This window comes from Pseudophryne corroboree, chromosome 6, assembly GCF_028390025.1.
Source record: "Pseudophryne corroboree isolate aPseCor3 chromosome 6, aPseCor3.hap2, whole genome shotgun sequence".
NCBI lineage: Eukaryota > Metazoa > Chordata > Amphibia > Anura > Myobatrachidae > Pseudophryne > Pseudophryne corroboree.
The window spans coordinates 823603469-823615667 of record NC_086449.1 but is presented as its reverse complement, the minus strand read 5'-3'; the positions used below and the strand labels follow the sequence as shown (position 1 = coordinate 823615667).

The following is a 12199-nucleotide window of genomic DNA, read 5'->3' as shown; positions in this document are numbered from 1 at the left end:
GGGGGGGGTTGTTGCTGTATGTGAGTGTGTGTGTGGGGGATTTGCTGTATCTGAGTGTGTGGGGATGGGGGGGGGGTTGTTGCTGTATGTGTGTGTGTGTGTGTGTGGGATTTGCTGTATCTGAGTGTGTGGGGATGGGGGGGGGGGGGGGGTTGTTGCTGTATGTGAGTGTGTGTGTGTGTGTGTGTGTGGGGGATTTGCTGTATCTGAGTGTGCGGGGTTGGGGGGGGGGTTGTTGCTGTATGTGAGTGTGTGTGTGGGGGATTTGCTGTATCTGAGTGTGCGGGGTTGGGGGGGGGGTTGTTGCTGTATGTGAGTGTGTGTGTGGGGGATTTGCTGTATCTGAGTGTCAGCCTGTTGATATACTCCGGCTAGCAGTGCGCTGTTGTCTGGCTGGGAGACCTGTACACAGCTTATCACGTCTTATCCTGTGGATGGGGTTGTGTGTGATTCTGGGGGAACAGTCTATTTGATGTTGACCTCATCAGCTTATCACCTTGGCGTGTTACTGTTCTCTTGCTGCTATTTGCATCGTGTTTGTACTATGTGTAGTGATTCTCTCATTGTGTTTCCGTGTTTCCCAGGACACTGGCAGCGTCAAGTCCTGCAGCAGCCTGGAGCCCAACCTGTTCTGCGACGAGGAGATACCCATTAAGTCGGAGGAAGTCGTCAGCCACATGTGGGCGGCCCCCTCCTTCTGTTCTGAACATGCCTACTCCTCCGCCTCCAAGAGCTGTGTGCAAGGTGAGCAGGTCCAGGACCCCTCATATGCTGCATTTACCAGGGGGATGTACTCCTGGATATCGCTCAGTAAGCCTTGACGCTATAGGGCAGTAACATTGCGCTTTGATTTCTCAAAGCTACAGGGACCCCTCGGAAACAGCCGCGGAAGACCCCTCTGGTGCCTCGAAGTCTGGAGCCCCCTGTCCTAGAGTTGTCTCCTGGAGCCAAATGTCACCTGGAAGAACTCATGATGTTGGGGGACCTGCTGGAGGTGTCGCTGGATGAGACGCAACACATCTGGCGCATTTTGCAGGCCACACATCCGCCTTCGGAGGAGAGGTTCCTGCACGTCATGGAGGTATGATGCTCTGGGTCTATAAATGACGGGTGGGTGGGGTGGGGTGGCTTATACGTTCACCTGCATCATCCGTATCCTTTCTGTCACAGGACGACAGCCTGGATGAGAAGCCGCTGAAACTGAAGAGCAGAGATTCCTCCGAGAAGAAGCGCAAGAGGAAACTGGAGCGAGCTGAGCATCTCTTTGAGGGCAAGCAGAGGTCCAAGGATCTGAAGAAGCTGGATAAGACCAAAAAGAAGAAGCTGAAGCTGGGACATGACAAGGCCAAGGAGCTGAGCAAGCTGGCCAAGAGACTGGCCAAAGAGGAGGAGCGCAAGAGGAAGAAGGAGAAAGCCGCCGTGGTGAAAGCGGAAATGAGCAAAGAGATCATCGAGAGGAAAAGAGAGAAGAAGATTTTGGACATCCCCTCAAAGTATGACTGGTCTGGGGCAGAAGACTCGGACGACGAGAACGCCATCTGTGCTGCGCTGAACTGCCAGCGCCCGTGCAAGGACAAGGTGAGGGAGGTGGGCGGGGGCGGTTCAGCATATTACGCCCTCTCCTCATGTGTTGTCTGACCACCTGTCTGTTGTGGATTTTTTGGCTATTATTAATGATTTTGTTTCATTTTTTTTATTTCTCTAACGTCCTAAGTGGATGCTGGGGACTCCGAAAGGACCATGGGGAATAGCAGCTCCGCAGGAGACTGGGCACAAAAGTAAAAGCTTTAGGACTACCTGGTGTGCACTGGCTCCTCCCCCTATGACCCTCCTCCAAGCCTCAGTTAGATTTTTGTGCCCGGCCGAGAAGGGTGCATTCTAGGACTCTCCTGAGTTTCTAAGAAAAAGTTTAGTTTTAGGTTTTTTATTTTCAGTAAATCCTGCTGGCAACAGGTTCACTGCACCGAGGGACTAAGGGGAGAAGAAGCGAACTCACCTGCGTGCAGAGTGGATTGGGCTTCTTAGGCTACTGGACATTAGCTCCAGAGGGACGATCACAGGCCCAGCCATGGATGGGTCCCAGAGCCGCGCCGCCGGCCCCCTTACAGAGCCAGAAGACTGAAGAGGTCCGGAAAATCGGCGGCAGAAGACGTCCTGTCTTCAATAAGGTAGCGCACAGCACCGCAGCTGTGCACCATTGCTCTCAGCACACTTCACACTCCGGTCACTGAGGGTGCAGGGCGCTGGGGGGGGCGCCCTGAGACGCAATAAAAACACCTTAGATGGCAAAAAATACATCACATATAGCTCCTGGGCTATATGGATGCATTTAACCCCTGCCAATTTTTCCTTAAAAAAGCGGGAGAAAGGCCGTCGAGAAGGGGGCGGAGCCTATCTCCTCAGCACACTGGCGCCATTTTCCCTCACAACTCCGTTGGAGGGAAGCTTCCTGACTCTCCCCTGCAGTCCTGCACTACAGAAATAGGGTAAAACAAGAGAGGGGGGGCACTAAATTGGCAGATAAATCTATACAGCAGCTATATAAGGGAAAAACACTTATATAAGGTTATCCCTTTATATATATATATAGCGCTCTGGTGTGTGCTGGCAAACTCTCCCTCTGTCTCCCCAAAGGGCTAGTGGGGTCCTGTCCTCTATCAGAGCATTCCCTCTGTGTGTGCTGTGTCGGTACGTTGTGTCGACATGTATGAGGAGGAAAATGGTATGGAGGCGGAGCAATTGCCTGTAATAGTGATGTCACCCCCTAGGGAGTCGACACCTGACTGGATGGTCTTATGGAAGGAATTACGTGATAGTGTCAGCACTTTACAAAAGACTGTTGACGACATGAGACAGCCGGCAAATCAGTTATTACCTGTACAGGCGTCTCAAACACCGTCAGGGGCTCTAAAGCGCCCGTTACCTCAGATGGTCGACACAGACCCAGACACGGACACTGACTCCAGTGTCGACGGTGAGGAAACAAACATATTTTCCAGTAGGGCCACACGTTACATGATCACGGCAATGAAGGAGGTTTTGAACATTTCTGATACTACAAGTACCACAAAAAAGGGTATTATGTGGGGTGTGAAAAAACTACCTGTAGTTTTTCCTGAATCAGATTAATTAAATGAGGTGTGTGATGAAGCGTGGGTTTCCCCCGATAAAAAACTGCTAATTTCTAAAAAATTATTGGCATTATACCCTTTCCCGCCAGAGGTTAGGGCGCGTTGGGAAACACCCCCTAGGGTAGATAAGGCGCTCACACGCTTATCAAAACAAGTGGCGTTACCGTCTCCTGATACGGCCGCCCTCAAGGAACCAGCTGATAGGAAGCTGGAAAATATCCTAAAAAGTATATACACACATACTGGTATTATACTGCGACCAGCAATCGCCTCAGCCTGGATGTGCAGTGCTGGGGTGGCTTGGTCGGATTCCCTGACTGAAAATATTGATACCCTGGACAGGGACAATATATTATTGACTATAGAGCATTTAAAGGATGCATTTCTATATATGCGAGATGCACAGAGGGATATTTGCACTCTGGCATCAAGAGTAAGTGCGCTGTCCATTTCTGCCAGAAGAGGGTTATGGACGCGACAGTGGTCAGGTGATGCGGATTCCAAACGGCATATGGAAGTATTGCCGTATAAAGGGGAGGAGTTATTTGGGGTCGGTCTATCGGACCTGGTGGCCACGGCAACGGCTGGGAAATCCACCTTTTTACCCCAGGTCGCCTCTCAGCAGAAAAATACACCGTCTTTTCAGGCTCAGTCCTTTCGTCCCCATAAGGGCAAGCGGGCAAAAGGCCACTCATATCTGCCCCGGGGCAGAGGAAGGGGAAAAAGACTGCAGCAGACAGCCTCTTCCCAAGAACAGAAGCCCTCCCCCGCTTCTGCCAAGTCCTCAGCATGACGCTGGGGCCTTACAAGCGGACTCAGGCACGGTGGGGGCCCGTCTCAAGAATTTCAGCGCGCAGTGGGCTCACTCGCAAGTGGACCCCTGGATCCTGCAGGTAGTATCTCAGGGGTACAAATTGGAATTCGAGACGTCTCCCCCTCGCCGGTTCCTGAAGTCTGCCTTACCAACGTCTCCCTCCGACAGGGAGGCGGTATTGGAAGCCATTCACAAGCTGTATTCCCAGCAGGTGATACTCAAGGTACCCCTCCTACAACAGGGAAAGGGGTATTATTCCACGCTGTTTGTGGTACCGAAGCCGGACGGCTTGGTGAGACCTATTTTAAATCTGAAATCCTTGAACACTTACATACAAAGGTTCAAATTCAAGATGGAGTCACTCAGAGCAGTGATAGCGAACCTGGAAGAAGGGGACTATATGGTGTCTCTGGACATCAAGGATGCTTACCTCCATGTCCCAATTTGCCCTTCTCACCAAGGGTACCTCAGGTTTGCGGTACAGAACTGTCACTATCAGTTTCAGACGCTGCCGTTTGGATTGTCCACGGCACCCCGGGTCTTTACCAAGGTAATGGCCGAAATGATGATTCTTCTTCGAAGAAAAGGCGTCTTAATTATCCCTTACTTGGACGATCTCCTGATAAGGGCAAGGTCCAGAGAACAGTTAGAGGTCGGAGTAGCACTATCTCAAGTAGTACTACAACAGCACGGGTGGATTCTAAATATTCCAAAATCGCAGCTGATTCCGACGACACGTCTGCTGTTCCTAGGGATGATTCTGGACACAGTCCAGAAAAAGGTGTTTCTCCCGGAGGAGAAAGCCAGGGAGTTATCCGACCTAGTCAGGAACCTCCTAAAACCAGGCCAAGTGTCAGTGCATCAATGCACAAGGGTCCTGGGAAAAATGGTGGCTTCTTACGAAGCGATTCCATTCGGCAGATTCCACGCAAGAACTTTTCAGTGGGATCTGCTGGACAAATGGTCCGGATCGCATCTTCAAATGCATCAGCGGATAACCCTGTCTCCAAGGACAAGGGTGTCTCTCCTGTGGTGGTTGCAGAGTGCTCATCTTCTAGAGGGCCGCAGATTCGGCATTCAGGACTGGGTCCTGGTGACCACGGATGCCAGCCTGAGAGGCTGGGGAGCAGTCACACAGGGAAGAAATTTCCAGGGCTTGTGGTCAAGCATGGAAACGTCACTTCACATAAATATCCTGGAACTAAGGGCCATTTACAATGCCCTAAGTCAGGCAAGGCCTCTGCTTCAGGGTCAGCCGGTGTTGATCCAGTCGGACAACATCACGGCAGTCGCCCACGTAAACAGACAGGGCAGCACAAGAAGCAGGAGGGCAATGACGGAAGTTGCAAGGTTTCTTCGCTGGGCGGAAAATCATGTGATAGCACTGTCAGCAGTGTTCATTCCGGGAGTGGACAACTGGGAAGCAGACTTCCTCAGCAGACACGACCTCCACCCGGGGGAGTGGGGACTTCACCCAGAAGTCTTCCACATGATTGTGAACCGTTGGGAAAAACCAAAGGTGGACATGATGGCGTCCCGTCTCAACAAAAAACTGGACAGATATTGCGCCAGGTCAAGGGACCCTCAGGCAATAGCTGTGGACGCTCTGGTAACACCGTGGGTGTACCAGTCAGTGTATGTGTTCCCCCCTCTGCCTCTCATACCCAAGGTACTGAGAATCATAAGAAGGAGAGGAGTAAGGACTATACTCGTAGCTCCGGATTGGCCAAGAAGGACTTGGTACCCGGAACTTCAAGAGATGCTCACGGAGGACCCGTGGCCTCTACCTCTAAGAAAGGACCTGCTCCAGCAGGGACCCTGTCTGTTCCAAGACTTACCGCGGCTGCGTTTGACGGCATGGCGGTTGAACTCCGGATCCTGAAGGAAAAAGGCATTCCGGATGAAGTCATCCCTACCCTGATCAAAGCCAGGAAGGATGTAACTGTGCAACATTATCACCGTATTTGGCGTAAATATGTTGCGTGGTGTGAGGCCAGGAAGGCCCCTACAGAGGAATTTCAACTGGGTCGTTTCCTGCATTTCCTGCAAACGGGACTTTCTATGGGCCTAAAATTAGGGTCCATTAAGGTTCAAATTTCAGCCCTGTCGATATTCTTCCAGAAAGAGCTAGCTTCAGTTCCTGAAGTTCAGACGTTTGTCAAGGGGGTACTGCATATACAGCCTCCTTTTGTGCCTCCAGTGGCACCTTGGGATCTCAATGTAGTTTTGGGGTTCCTAAAATCACATTGGTTTGAACCACTCACCACTGTGGACTTAAAATATCTCACATGGAAAGTGGTAATGCTGTTAGCCCTGGCTTCAGCCAGGCGTGTCTCAGAATTGGCGGCTTTATCCTATAAAAGCCCTTACCTAATTTTTCATACGGACAGGGCAGAATTGAGGACTCGTCCTCAATTTCTCCCTAAGGTGGTTTCAGCGTTTCACTTAAACCAGCCTATTGTGGTACCTGCGGCTACTATGGACTTGGAGGATTCCAAGTTACTGGACGTAGTCAGGGCCCTGAAAATATATGTTTCCAGGACGGCTGGAGTCAGAAAATCTGACTCGCTGTTTATCCTGTATGCACCCAACAAGCTGGGTGCTCCTGCTTCTAAGCAGACTATTGCTCGTTGGATTTGTAGTACAATTCAGCTTGCACATTCTGTGGCAGGCCTGCCACAGCCAAAATCTGTAAAAGCCCATTCCACAAGGAAGGTGGGCTCATCTTGGGCGGCTGCCCGAGGGGTCTCGGCTTTACAACTTTGCCGAGCAGCTACTTGGTCAGGGGCAAACACGTTTGCTAAATTCTACAAATTTGATACCCTGGCTGAGGAGGACCTGGAGTTCTCTCATTCGGTGCTGCAGAGTCATCCGCACTCTCCCGCCCGTTTGGGAGCTTTGGTATAATCCCCATGGTCCTTTCGGAGTCCCCAGCATCCACTTAGGACGTTAGAGAAAATAAGAATTTACTTACCAATAATTCTATTTCTCATAGTCCGTAGTCGATGCTGGGCGCCCATCCCAAGTGCGGATTGTCTGCAATACTTGTACATAGTTATTGTTACAAAAATCGGGTTATTATTGTTGTGAGCCATCTTTCAGAGGCTCCGCTGTTATCATGCTGTTAACTGGGTTCAGATCACAAGTTGTACGGTGTGATTGGTGTGGCTGGTATGAGTCTTACCCGGGATTCAAAATCCTTCCTTATTGTGTACGCTCGTCCGGGCACAGTATCCTAACTGAGGCTTGGAGGAGGGTCATAGGGGGAGGAGCCAGTGCACACCAGGTAGTCCTAAAGCTTTTACTTTTGTGCCCAGTCTCCTGCGGAGCCGCTATTCCCCATGGTCCTTTCGGAGTCCCCAGCATCCACTACGGACTATGAGAAATAGAATTATCGGTAAGTAAATTGTTATTATTTACGATTTTCAAGAGTAACCAAAAACGACCCCAGTTTTCTTTTCTGGTGGAAAAGAAGGCTACGTTAGAGATAACATGGTTATATGCGCTGTTTTCCTGTGGTTTCAGCAGACGTATGTTATATGAGATAGTAGTAGGGGCTCTCGCTGTCCCTCCCTGCCTTGCTTATAATTGTAATCACTGTACAGCAGTCACAGTTGCCGTTCATTCTGTGCCTCCTTGCAACACTCAGGACGCGGTACAGATGCTGACGATGTTCACACGCAGCTGCCGCTCTAACGGTAACCCTGAGATTGCAACACGCCCCTATGGGGGCTGCAAACAAAAATACCCGATTCCTGGTGAAATCGGGGCTAACTGAGACGGCTTGGAGTCCTGTTGTTGGCACCATTGAATCAGCCCCTTAGAATTACACCCTGGTGTTACAGAGCAGCTGACGTGTTTAATGATGGTTTTTCATGGCGGCAGAAGACAATATTATATTGTTGGGGAATATTTATGTTTATACACATCTGAATGTATTGTACGGTTCCCCGACAGAAGACATTGCATGGTCTTTAGAGAGAGATATATTTAGAAGCTGATCCTATAGGAAAAGGTGTTTTTTATTTTGCATACGCAGAGATTAGGGTCGAATTACATAGATAGGCAGCTAGCTATACGTCATAATTCTGGTATCCGTTCACATGGTCGACCATGTTATGGTCGACAGTCATTAGGTCGACCACTATTGGTCGACATGGACACATGGTCGACACATGAAAGGTCGACACATGAAAAGGTCGACATGGGTTTTTTAACTTTTTTTTCTTTTGGGGAACTTTTCCATACTTTACGATCCACATGGACTACGATTGGAACGGTAAAGTGTGCCGAGCGAAGCGAAGGCACCATGCCCGAAGCATGGCGAGCGAAGCGAGCCATGCGAGGGGACGCGGTGCACTAATTGGGGTTCCCAGTCACTTTACGCAAAAAACGACACCCAAAAAAGTTAAAAAACTCATGTCGACCTTTTCATATGTCGACCTGTCATGTGTCAACCATTTTCATGTGTCGACCATGTCAATGTCGACCAATAGTGGTCGACCTAATGACTGTCGACCATAACATGGTCGACCATTCATACCGGAACCCATAATTCTCCCCCCACTGTCTTTACTGTAGGGACGGTGACACCATGGCATTGCTTATCACACAAGGCTGATGGCAAATTGGCTAACATAGGGGCTTATTCAGGTTTCTTAGAAAACCAAAAAAGTAAGCAACAAAACCATGTGCACTGCAGGGGGGGCAGATGTAACGTGCAGAGAGAGTTAGATTTGGGTGGGTTATTTTGTTTCTGTGCAGGGTAAATACTGGCTGCTTTATTTCTACATTGCAATTTAGATTTCAGTTTGAACACACCCCACCCAAATCTAACTCTCTCTGCACATGTTACATGTGCCCCACCTGCAGTGCAACATGGTTTTGCCCAATTGCTAACTTTTTTGGTCTGCTAACAAACCTGATATAAGGCCCATCATTCCTAAATGGGTTGCATGTCTCTCTTACAAGAAGAAACGGGCATGGTTCATAGTTATAAGGGGGATTAATCCAAGGGATTTGTCAGATTCCAGTGTAAAGGTCAGGGAACCCTCCACATGAGTCTGAAGTGACGGCTATAGCACTTACTCTGAATACAGTTCGTATGTATGAAACGTTGAACGTTGATGGATCTGTGCCTAAGGACACAGCGGCCCTGCAGTACCTATAGCTAGCTCTATAAGTGATTTGCAGTTTGTAGTGGGTCTATAAGTGCAGCTTTCTCCAGCCAATCACCGGTGATCTCTAACAAGCGGCTTCTGTTCCCTGGTCTCGTGGGAAGAAAATCTGCATTTCATACAGACTTTGCAGGATTTCCACCGTACCAATAATCCTCTTTTCAGTGGAAAGAATAGACCGGCTTCCAGATTCCTGCTGCACAGGCTTGTAACGTAACTGTTTAATGTCAGTCCTAGCTCTGCCAGCCACCGGCAGGTGGAGTATACGCTGAGAGTTGTAGTCCCACAATAGTTGGAGAGCTGCTGTCTGCTAATTTCCATATAACTTATACCATTCTGTTTCCAAACCCCCCCCCCCCCCCCTGCTCTCCTCCCAAACTGGGAATGGGTGCCTATGGGTTAATCTTCCACTTCTTACTTATCAGGGGGAAAAGTGTAAAAACAGTTTACAACATTATCTCTAGAACAAAGCGTCACGTAATCTGCGTTAATATCTGGTGTTATACGTGGAAGTAGCTGTGGAAAAACGTTATGCAAAGTGTGTGTTTGCTGCTGCTCACTTTTCCACCCAAGTCTGACGACTGTTCCAGCACGCCGCTAGGAGACGCCGAATCTGTGCACAGATGTAATTGCACGTCTCGCTGGAGGGAATACAAAAATAAAAAGTATTGATCAACTTTGTCATTAATTTGTATTAAACAGACATTTCATTCCTAAATTATTGGTATGATTTACATCTGTTAGTGGGGCGTTTTGTTTTCTGGACACCGCCTCTGACTTAGCACCCTCCCCCTCCTGCTTATAGTTATCTCTCCTATTATATATTGTCTTCTGTGCCTGTATCCTACACACCATTCATCTCACTGCCAACCGAGGACATCACTGAGGTATGAGGCACCGGCTCTTGAATCTTGGTTCATTTCACAAAACACTGCCCCCCCCCCCATGTTTAGTTCACTGGTTCCTCCTGAATTACTAGTTAGCGCTACAATACCCTGCAGAGGAATGTTGGATACATTGTTGTATCTGTGTATGTTTCCACTGATGTATTTTTATCTAATAGCTTTAAACAAAACATTTGCAATACTGGCCATAGGGCCTAAGTCAAGGTTGATTGCAAAACAACATTTTTCTCTAATGGTCAAAACCATGTGCAGTGCAGGTGGGGCAGATGTAACATGTGCAGAGAGAGTTAGATTTGGGTGGGGTGTGTTCAAACTGAAATCTAAATTGCTGTGTAAAAATAAAGCAGCCAGTATTTACCCTACACAGAAACAATGCAACCCACCCAAATCTAACTCTCTCTGCACATGTTACATCTGCCCCAGCTGCAGTGCAGCATGCTATTTGTCTGGAAGTCCCCGTGCACCCTCTAGTGCACCTGTATTTCCTGGTCACCCTTCTACCTGTTTCCTCTGAGCTCTGTGAATTATGGCATCAGCCGGACGCGTCTGCTGTGCTCCCTTCTTCCGATACCGTCCTTTCTTTACTGTGCGTCCTGCGTCTTTCTAACACGTCCTTTTGTTCCCCCGCAGGTGGACTGGGTGCAGTGCGACGGAGGCTGCGACGAGTGGTTTCATCAGGTCTGCGTTGGCGTCTCCTCAGAAATGGCGGAGAATGAGGACTACATCTGTACGAACTGTACCCGAAAGAAAGTCCAGGGACCTTGCCCCCCCTGCCCACCCAATTTGACTTTCACGCCTGGCTTCCCCATGGCCACCATTGAGGTGAAACAGGAGGTCAGCTAGCATAAAGGATTCCCGCTGTTTGAGCTAGCTGTTCCTATACTTCTCTTCCTCCAATCTACCACCCTCGGCCCAGTTCTCTGGAGCGGAGGCACCTGTGTTCGGTAGCCACTCAGCTCTGTGCGTTTTTTTCCAGCATGGGAAATCTCGGCCACAGATAGTTTGGAAATCCCCCAAACCACCAAGTGCACAGAAGGTTCCGGACGTTGCTAGCAAAATGGAGAGAGAAAAAAATCTGTTCTATTAACAAGCCAACGAGATTCATGGTCTCCCTCCCGCCAACCAAACTCCCAGAGCTGGGAGATGTCCTTTTACAATGGAAGCCCCTATCCCAGAATGCTGCAGGGCACAACGCACAGGTCCCTCGTACAGGAGGATTGTTCATCCGCTCACTCAGGTTTTAGTTGGAGTTGTAATATTTGTGTTTTGCTGATGTTTAGAGTACACCCATCGTGTGGATGACTTCTCTGCGTCTTTCCTAAGGAATTCTCCGGAAACCTGATTGCCTGCGTGGGCCGTGTGCTTACTGTGTGCGTCAGAAATCTGATGGATTTACATCACAGAGGAGGGAGTTGAGTCCACGTAGATGGTGAATAAACGTTGAGCAGTTATACGGCGCGGACACTTGCCGCCAGGAGTGCAGGGTGCCTGGCGTCGCTTGGCGCAGGGTTGAGGTTTACAATTGGCCTTTGTGGGATCTTAGTATGAGGAAATCTGGGGGGAAGAACTTTCATTTTCACTTCTTCCTGTGACTACGGACTGTTGTATAAATAGTTTTCTCCCCCCCGTTCTCCGGACTGGCTGTTTGTTGACCAGGGCTCATTAAGCTTTTAAAAAGAAAAAAAAATACTGTAATTTGTTTATTTTGTATCTATTTATCTATTTTAGGCTAAAAAAAAAAAAGGCGGGGCAGGCGGCTGGGCGCTGCGGAAAGGTAGACCGTTTTCTTTGTCAAGGGCCGATGTGGATTGTGTCTTCTCCCGATTGTCCTCACAAAGAAAAAAAGAAAATGTTTTCAATATTTTTGTTATTGGGGATAGAAGACAGTAGTAGTTATTTGGAAAATAAAAATGCATTTATTAGAGCCTATTTATATTATTAGAGAGGTCTTCTTTTGCACAGCACCGAGGAAAGGTCTGGAAAACTCCTGCGGTTTAATAAGCGGGCACCCCTTGCCCCGGCCGAGCCATCCTCCTGATGTGAGTCGAGGGGCTCCAGGCTGCAAGTCCTGCTTCACTAATCCAGACCTGATCATAATCGGCGGATGCTTCTGCGCTGTTTCTGCAGACCTGTTGGGTTCATCCTCCATTGTGAAGGCATTAAGACACACAC

General features: G+C 49.0%; 1 protein-coding gene across 2 annotated transcripts in view; it reads left to right on the top strand.

Annotated features, from left to right (window-relative positions):
• Positions 1-11956, top strand: part of KDM5A (lysine demethylase 5A) — a 116862-nt gene extending 104906 nt beyond the window's left edge. The window contains exons 25-28 of one of the 2 annotated variants that reach the window (XM_063929213.1): positions 585-744; positions 867-1081; positions 1171-1578; positions 10658-11956. In XM_063929213.1, coding sequence (XP_063785283.1) covers positions 585-744; positions 867-1081; positions 1171-1578; positions 10658-10870 — 996 coding nt within the window. In that variant the 3' untranslated portion in view covers positions 10871-11956. Of the gene's footprint in view, positions 1-584; positions 745-860; positions 1082-1170; positions 1579-10657 lie in introns of both variants that reach the window. The other variant, XM_063929212.1, reaches the window with a different exon arrangement.
• Positions 11957-12199: the final 243 nt, after the last annotated feature.